The sequence below is a fragment of the Nanorana parkeri genome, unplaced genomic scaffold (genome assembly GCF_000935625.1).
Source record: "Nanorana parkeri isolate BGI_ZX_2015 unplaced genomic scaffold, ASM93562v1 scaffold69, whole genome shotgun sequence".
Classification (NCBI taxonomy): Eukaryota; Metazoa; Chordata; class Amphibia; order Anura; family Dicroglossidae; genus Nanorana; species Nanorana parkeri.
In genome coordinates, this window is record NW_017306337.1 from 2,008,151 (window position 1) to 2,017,486 (window position 9,336).

Genomic DNA, 9,336 nt, shown 5'->3' on the forward strand with positions numbered 1-9,336 from the left:
TGTTCAGAAGCTAGGTAGAGATACAAAGTTACATTGTTAGTTACTTTTGTATCTGCTCTGTTTAATTCACCTGCAAATTAGAGGGATGAGCTTCCATCTGTCAGTTAAAGAAATCTGACAAGTATATTAAAAAAAAAGTGCTCCTATTTAACCGCTTATTAACCCTTATCAGTCCTAATTAGCTCCTTCCCACCTTTCTCTACTTAAAGGAGAACTATGGGGTCAGTGTTTTTCCCCATAGTTCTCATTAGGGTAATGGGAGGACACAAACTAGCGTCCTCCCGTCACCCTAAGCTCAGTATACCGCGAGCTACAGCTCACGGTATACTGAGACGCCGCAGTATCCACTTAGCTGCGTGAGTGACAGCAGGCTCTGCCTATCTAGAGGCAGAGCCAGCTGTACCAGCCCCCTCCCCCGTCCGATCCTCCAGTCAGCGCTGGCGGATCGGAGCGGGGAATCCAGCCCCTCCCCTGTCACGGCAGAGAGCTGTGACAGGATCGAGAGGTGAGCGAACGCCGGTGTGTGTTCGCTCATCTCCCGACCTACTGAGCCGACCTGTGACAGTCTCATTGTCACAGGTCCGCTAGAACTATGAGGCGAGTGAAAAGCACTCGCCTCATAGTTCTCCTTTAACTTATTTTCCTGAAGATATTTTTGTTTAGTTTTTTTCTATGGTTATCCATTAATATTTAGACTTATTTTTATTCATTGTGTTAGTTCATTTCTTTTAGTGTTGAATTAAAAAGTGCAAAATGTAAAATGAAAAATCCTCTATTTCATTTGTAAATTTGCAATGCTTTTTACCAGAATCATAAATTTTAGTTTAAATTTTAAACATGACAAGTTATAGAATAAAAATTATTTTTATCTACAATAACAATACTTTGATCACAATAGAACAAAAGCTAATTTTTTTTTTAGTTTTGTAACAATTTTGTCTGAAAAAATAAAATCATTTTTGCAAGACAATATCAGAAGAAATAATAATTAAAAAAAAAAGCCAATATATGTATTACTTTGTAATCTTAAGTAATAACAAAGTTATTGCCGAATAAACAGGCCCATAGCAGAATAGCAGAAATGTACAAATTGCTCTGGCCCATGGAGGATGTACAGGTGTGAGAGCTGGTTAATAGTTTAGACTGCATCAGGGCAAAATTAATATTTTTTTTAGGGAAGGGGGACTGCCTACACTCCTGCCTGTAACATATAACTTTGTGCTAGGGTCTCTTTGCAAGAGTTGAATTGATGAGGAGAAAATGTCTTGAGACAGATAAGAACAGACATTTAAACAGAATAATAAAAAAAAATAAATAGAGTGTACAAATGTAAAAACTCGCCAGGATTTGTCTACTACACTTGGATTAGTCCGACTCCTGTGTCAGTATGAGAAGGGTGGCAGTTATTGCCAAAATATACACAAATACTAACACCTTACACTAAAATGGAATAATACTCAAGAGCAAAAATATCTTTGTGGGACAAATGTTTTCATTATATAGTAATTCAATTCAATGTGCAGCGTTGTTTCACAAAAACACATCTATCTCTGCTTGGCTTCTGCTGTTTTCATAATAAATACCTTCCCTTTGATCTTACATATAGCAGTTTTAGCTACAGGCTCCCAGAGCATATTCATGGTAAAACTGCTGACCTCGCTGAGGTCAGGACCATCACATACTGAGGTAAGTAACAGTATGCACTGGAAAGCTGAGGGACACCAACAAGAGCAGTGGCACACTCCTGTACAAGTCGATTTATAGATAGCCCTCTTTTTGGAATTGTTCCTGCAGGATGTTCCGGTACTCCTCAAAACCGCCATCAATTCGAGTCACTCCTCCATTTTCACAGACCCATAGCTCTCGACAAACTAGACGAATGAAGCACTCATCGTGGGATACCAGGATTACTCCTCCCTGCAAAAATGAGAAAGAATAACACAATTACTCCTTACTAAAAACAAACAAAAACTACACTTGTTAAGGCATTAGTCCATGGGGAGGGGGCAGCAGAGACTGTGCTACTGGGGTTCTTGAGTCATAAAAAGCTGGTGGATGATTTAACCAACCAGCATCTATCCGAAAAGTTTTTTTGTGGAATGCCCTCTTAAGGAGAACTATGAGGTGAGTGATTTCCACTCACCTCATAGTTCTAGCCGACCTGTGACAATGAGACTGTCACAGGTCGGCTCAGTAGATCGGGAGGTGGGCGAACAGATACTGGCGTTCGCTCACCTCTCGATCCTGTCACGGCTCTCTACCATGACAGGGGAGGGGCTGGATTCCCCCCTCCGATCTGACTGGCGGAACGGACGGGGGAGGGGCGGGTACAGCTGGCTCTGCCTCTAGATAGGCAGAGCCAGCTGTCACTCATGCAGCTGGGCGGATCCCGGCACAATTGTCGGGATCCGCTTCAGCTGCGGCGTCTCAGTATACCGTGAGCTACAGCTCGCGGTATACTGAGCCTAGGGTGACAGGAGGACGCTAGTTTGTGTCCTCCCGTTACCCTAAGGAGAACTATGGGGAAAAGACTTAACCCTATAGTTCTCCTTTAAGTTATATATCAAGCATACAATTAGTTGTCCAATGATGCCAGTTAAACAAGAGACATTGATTCAAAATGAATAACTGTTCCTAAAAGCAGAACTGTAGCCCTTTACATAATCAAATGAGAACCAGTAGTTAATGAGTACTTATACTGCTAATTTGAGTAAGTTGGCTTCATTTATTTATTTATTACCATCGTGGTGCCTCAACCAAAGTAAGGAGTACTGAAGTCCCTGTACTTTAATAGTGAATCGTAGGGATCATATGTAAAGGAAGCCTATTCATATAGAGAGCAGCTTCTGTGTCACCCCAATCAGAGTAAGTTCTACTATGCTAAGACCACTTCACTGGGTGCACATGCGCAGTCTATAGTACTTGTTCTGGAACTTGATTATTCTCCTTTGAAACCTGTCCAGAAAGACAGACTGGACTAGATCACTACATAATGAGGTGAGCTGTCAAATGTGGTGGAACTTTCACTGAAGTCTAAAGTTCTGTTTTAAGGGGACCTTTCCATAAGCATATACAGTGCACCGAGTCACAGAATTGAGCATTTGCCAAATATAATTGTAAATCTCATGCAGAAAACATTTAGACAGTAGAAAGTGCAGAACAAAATACCCGGAATTTGTTCAGTGCTCGACCCAAGGCTTCTATAGTCTCCATATCAAGGTGATTCGTCGGCTCATCCAGAATGTAAAAATTTGGGCTGAAATAAATATATAGGACATGTGAAAAAAAAATATATAGGTTACACTGGAATTTCTAGAAACACAGTTAACATCAATTTACCATGGCATGGTCATTTGAGCAAACGCAACACGACTTTTTTGTCCCCCGGACAGAGTGGCCACCGGCCGCACTGCAAGTTCACCAGAGATCCCATAGCTGCCAAGCTGGTGGCGGTACTCCTCTTCGGTTTTACCTACAGGAGATTACATATGGCAAACATTTACATACAGACACGATGGTAAAAAATGTTATTGCAATTCCTAAAGAAAACGTGATAGATGGTGCTTGGATCATTTCCCTAAGGCTGGATTCACACTTTAGCAATTATGCCTTTTCCATTACAAGCACTTTAATTCTGTTCGCATTTCAGTGAACAGTGTAATGTCAGTGAAGCCATATATCAACATGTGTTGACATGCCACATAAAGTGCCTTGCAATACGCTTTAAAGTGCACAGTGACATTCGTTTCCATACATGACATACATCAGTTCTTTGCAGACAGGATGACTCCTAAAAATGAAATTACTTCAAAAAACAAAATGGACCTTCTTTCAGTTCAACAGTTCATAATTTATGACAGAGGATGACAAAATGAAGTCACCAGTATTTTACCTGGAAAACGTTTTGCTAGAAGCTCTACTGCACTAATGTTAAGGTCCAACTGATCCACATGATGCTGACTGAAGTAACCAATCTTCAAATTCCTAAGGGTAGTAAACAGTTATTGGAAACATGAGACAGTAGTACTGCAAATTCATCCAAATTATTTACATTTACAACATGTTTTAGGGTCCGTATGAAAAAACAAAGGAGATGGACCCAGTTATGTGACCTGCCAGAGTCATGTAACTGGCCCATTATCCACTTACTGGGTTCCCTCTGCAGCTTTAAGCACAGAACTCCGTGACAAACCCATCAGGTTATATTAGACACCCCAGCCTGTATTTTATGAAGGGACTTTAAAATGCATTCTGCAGTGTGCAGTAACTTTGTGATGTACACTGGAGAGTGGATAGCAGTATAAAAACTCCACCTTTGTTTACAGTGAACTGCAGCACATGCAATAAACTTTGTATTCCTTTGAATGTTTAGTTATAAACTAGGATTTGTCTGTTGGACATTGCTGTCCCCTTAGGTGTTATCAGATAAAAGAAATGATATGAATTTTCTTGACATCTCACCTGTGTCCATGCCGAATCCCCTGTACAGGAGACAGCTCACCCATCAGCAGCTTTAACATTGTGGATTTTCCTGCTCCATTCTCTCCCACCTAAAACATAAAATATAGAACACAGATCTTTCGCTATACCTACAGGTTTCTACATTTATGTAAAGTAGATATAATATATTAGAACCTACCACACAGATCCTAGAATCCAGGTCTGCAGATACTGAAAGTTTCTGAAAGATTGGATGAACTGAAGAATACCAGAAATCAACTTCATCCAGCTGTAGAATTGGAGGAGAAAATTTCTCAAAGCTATCAGGAAACCTTCAGGGATTGGAAAGAAATAAACAGTGGAATATTACTATTGATTTCTGAACCTTTTACTAAAACATGCTTATAATTTAAAACACCCTTACCTTAATATCGCCTCACTTTCCTTGTCTATAGGTTTGAGTTCTGGCCTAAAAAAAATAAAAACATATAAACATTAAGTTGTCTTGATGCCCTTTCGCAACAGCTCCCATCAGGTTATATTGGAAAACTTACAGTTTCTCCAACAGTTTCAGCTTACTCTGCACCTGGGAAGCCCGATTGGCATTGTACCGAAATCGATCAATAAAGACCTGTAACAATTAGAGAGCAGTCGTTTCTGGTCTGATGTTATTTTTAAGTGCTTTTCCAAGGATTCCTATGATGACAGAAATATGTAGGCTGTCATTGCTGACCTCCATCTGGCTGGATCTCATGCTGATCTAACAGATTCTGCAGCTTTCGGAGTCACTGACCTCAAACAAGTACTGAGATCAATGTTACAGCTAATTCCTTCATGCTTCCTTCATGCCAGAAACTAGTCAGCAATGGTAGCCTCCATATTTCTTTTAGGACATGCTTGCTCAAAAGAAAAAAGAAAAAAAGTCAAGCTAAAAGTGTTATTTAGGTTAGAAATTGAGTCTCCCAAGTTGGAGTTCCCCACTGGCTTCATACAGGTCTTGTAAACTCCAGCAGCAATATTTCTCAGTCAATAGTTCCTAGCTCTACATCTACTCTTTAAAATATATGAAAATAATGAAAAACAGCCTGGAGCCACCTCATAATTGCCAGAATATGTATGCAGGCATGGGAATGAAAGCACAGGCATCTTGCCTCCAAAATGTGTGAGATGCAAGATACTGGTAGATTAACTCTATAGTACCTGCCAAAAACTGAATGGTCTTCCCTTTTAAAGAGCTATAAATGTGAGGTGTCCAGCATTACCTGTATGTGTTCACGATACTGGTGCTGTGCCTCATACTCTCTCTGCTGGTTCTTCAAACGCTCCTCCTTTATTTTTAGAAAGCTTTCAAAGTTGCCCCGGTACCCCTCCAGTCGCTGGCTATGTAGGCACACAATGTCTGTGGCCACTGCATTCAAGAAGTTACGGTCGTGGGAAACTACAAAGATGGTTGAGGGCCAGGTCTGCAAAAAAGTTTAAGACGTTACATTAAAAAAAAAAAAATGCAAAGAATGCTCTATGTCTAAAACCCATGCATGAAACTGTTAGCATACAGACCTGCAAGTAGCTCTCCAACCACAAAATGGCTCGTACATCCAACATGTTTGTAGGCTCTGTGCAAATTAAAAATAAGGTTTAACCCATGAAAAAGGTATGACTGAGAAGGGTTGGGTCCTAGACTCATTACCTACTAAAAAGGTATTAGATGCATGGCATAGGTTCTCCATGTGTTATTAAGAGTTTCCTCAGGGAACGTCCTCTCACCATCCAAAAACATATTGATAGTTTAACTGGTTTCTAAGAAAATGGGCCCTGGGTTGGACATAAATGGTTTTTTGATTGTGGCATTGGCATTATAGTGTAAACACCTCAGAAGAACAAATATGAATGCTTTTATGTATCCTGTATTTTGTAGTATCAGCACTTTAAAAATACAAAATATATGATCGGAAGCCGCACACTAGAATACTTACCATCAAGCAATAGCAGATCTGGTCTGATAAAAGAAAAAAAAAAAAAAAAAGATTATTCTCTATGCTAATACATATTTTTTTTATTTCATCACCTTTAATCAAATACCTACATTATATGAAAGGTATAACAAACACTTACCTTGCAAACAGAGCACGAGCCAATGCCAACCTCATGCGCCACCCACCGGAAAACTCCCTGAAAGCAGAAACATATGAAACACACATCTCGCCTACAAAATCTCGTTTTGCTACACCGGCTATGCAGAGAAATACCTTCTGAGCTAAAAGTTCCTAATTCACATCCTGGTTACCTTGGTACTGTATTGCTTAATCAGCATCAGCAAAATCCCCCGCTGTAGAGGCGCACACACATGATTCCGACAACCAGCTGCAGCCTCTACAGTATGGTGAGCAGACAGGAGGACATTTAAAGGAAATGCCTTTAAATACATATGTAACATAATGGTTAAATTTAAAGAGGAACATCAGGAATCTAAAAAATTAACCCTTGCAGTGGGACTACCCCTGCACTGCAAGGGTTAAGTGCTTGTTTTGGTCTAGGGCGCAAATATAAAAAGCCCCACTGACATCACGGCTAATGCAGTCCATTCACCTGCATTAGATGCGAGGTCACCGAGAGATATACCACAGGCGGAGCAAAAGAGGAGAGAGGTGAGCACTCACCGCCACAGGACCGAGGATCAGGTGAGTATATCTTCTCTATTCTAGCCTCTAGACCAAAACGAAATGTAATCCTCATGTTGTACAATATAGCAATGACAGTAATATTTCTGTGTAATATCACTGTACTGCTTAAAGTGACACTTAACTCAGGAGTTCAATCTTACAAATACACATCCAAGTACCTTAACTATTGACAACAATCTATCTTATTTGTGTATCACTCAGGTGTAGATTCTCAAATCATCTCTGAATTGGTGCCGACACTGTCCTTCCGATTGGTTTTTGGGGAACATGCTACCCAGTTTTGGGAATATTGTTTGATAATAATAGCTGCTGGTTTATCTCACACCATTCTGGTCTTAAATGGCAATTCTGACTAGAATATCCCTTCAATGTAAGATTAATAAAAGCATCATAAACAGACTGAATTTTGTTGGAAACATCCACTCACTTGGTCATCTGCTGTTGCATACTATGTTTGAATCCCAAACCGGCAAGAATTACAGAGGCTCTGAATTGAGAGAAAACAATATAATTAAACTCTATAAGAAATATTCTGATGGAACAATACGATTACATTCTATTAAAAATATTCTGATGGAACAAAAAAAGGAAATATTAGACTGTACTTGGCTGGTGCTTTGTCTGCTTCAATTTCTTCCAGTTTGCTGTAGATCTCTGTTAGACGAGCACTCTCTGAACCATCACCCCTGAAGATACACAGAAAAGTAAGTTCATTATGAATAGTTAAAAAGTTAAAATTGGTTTTGCTCACAAAATGTACATTTTATTTCATAAAACTATAAGGAATATGTTGTTTACAACAAATCTAAAAAACTATCTGCTGTAAAATAAAGATTGTTATTACAATAAAACATGCATTATAGCACAGTCCACTTCCATGTCATGGAACCTGGGAGATGTATGATATCTTCATTCCGAGTCTGACATGTTTATCTTTAAAAGGTTTTTAAAACTAAAGGGTTTAAATTTGAAGGTTTAAATTTGAAACCCTTTAGTAAATATGGCATAACACTTACTTGTGTTGACTACTTTGTCTTTTTGGGCTATGCCCACCCATCCTGGTACAGAAGTGCACAACAGTGTAGTACTATATCTGAGCAGATGGACCAGAATTCAAGTGAAACTCGAATAATTAGAATATCGTGCAAAAGTTCATTTATTTCACTAATGCAACTTAAAAAGGTGCAACTAATATATGAGATAGACTCATTACATGCAAAGCAAGATAATTCAAGCCGTGATTTGTCATAATTGTGATGATTATGGCTTACAGCTCATGAAAACCCCAAGAACCCCAAATCCACAACCTCAAAAAAGTAGATTATTACATGCAATCAATAAAACAAGGATTGTACATAGAACAATATCGGACCTCTGAAAAGTACAAGCATGCATATGTACTCAGTACTTGGTTTGGGCCCCTTTTGCAGCACTTACTGCAATTACTTTTGCACGATATTCTAATTATTTGAGTTTCACCTGTATATGGTTGTCCTGCAGCACTGTTAGACGGGAAATGGCACTACAAGTGAGGATACTAATAAACTGAACAGTACAAGGATGTGGGGTGCCACTGCTTGTCTACTTTTTTAAATACCAGTTGCGTACCGTATTGTGTCTTGCTTCAATACTTCTAAGTTAGTGATCCAGAACAAGCATCTACGAAATTTGGAGAAGTCCATAATTGTCACCTATATACTTGTTCTGGGTCAGTGACTCAGAAAGCATTAAAGTGAAAGCATTAGCATGGCAACCAGGGAACTAGCATTTGCAAAACAACATACATGCACTGGCGGAACTACCAGGGTCGCAATTGCGACCTGGATTTTCTCCTGTTCAGGGGGGCCCAAAGAGGAAGCAGAGGGCCCGCAGCTCCCTCAAGCAGCCCCCCCCTCCCCTCTGCCACTCGTACCAGTAGAATGTAGGGCAGTTGTGCGGGGAGAGGAGGCTGTGTCGGTCACCTGTCTGCCCGGCGGAGCCGCTACCGACATCGCAGGCAGCACAATCAGCTGTTGGGAGAGGAACCTCTGGCCGCCGAGATAAAGTAGTTGCTGCAGGAGTCAGATAAGGCTGGGTGAAGGCTAGATGGGGAACCGGCTAGATGCGACCGGGCCCTGGTGTTCCGCCAGTTTGGAGGGGCCCAGAGAGACCAGAACGCTGGCATTGATTTGCCATATGTTCCGGTGCGGGAGATCACACTGCGGCCGGGGGGGGG

General features: G+C 40.4%; 1 protein-coding gene across 1 annotated transcript in view; it reads right to left on the reverse strand.

Moving 5' to 3' along the window:
* Positions 1-1,468: 1,468 nt before the first annotated feature.
* Positions 1,469-9,336, reverse strand: part of ABCF3 (ATP binding cassette subfamily F member 3) — a 17,793-nt gene continuing 9,925 nt past the window's right edge. The window contains exons 8-21 of the mRNA XM_018576547.1: positions 7,727-7,807; positions 7,549-7,608; positions 6,553-6,609; positions 6,414-6,436; positions 5,998-6,053; positions 5,703-5,903; positions 4,995-5,071; positions 4,865-4,909; positions 4,640-4,772; positions 4,462-4,550; positions 3,893-3,984; positions 3,340-3,472; positions 3,169-3,256; positions 1,469-1,917 (exon numbers count right to left, since the gene is read on the reverse strand). Coding sequence (XP_018432049.1) covers positions 1,759-1,917; positions 3,169-3,256; positions 3,340-3,472; positions 3,893-3,984; positions 4,462-4,550; positions 4,640-4,772; positions 4,865-4,909; positions 4,995-5,071; positions 5,703-5,903; positions 5,998-6,053; positions 6,414-6,436; positions 6,553-6,609; positions 7,549-7,608; positions 7,727-7,807 — 1,294 coding nt within the window. The 3' untranslated portion in view covers positions 1,469-1,758. The remainder of the gene's footprint in view (positions 1,918-3,168; positions 3,257-3,339; positions 3,473-3,892; positions 3,985-4,461; positions 4,551-4,639; positions 4,773-4,864; positions 4,910-4,994; positions 5,072-5,702; positions 5,904-5,997; positions 6,054-6,413; positions 6,437-6,552; positions 6,610-7,548; positions 7,609-7,726; positions 7,808-9,336) is intronic.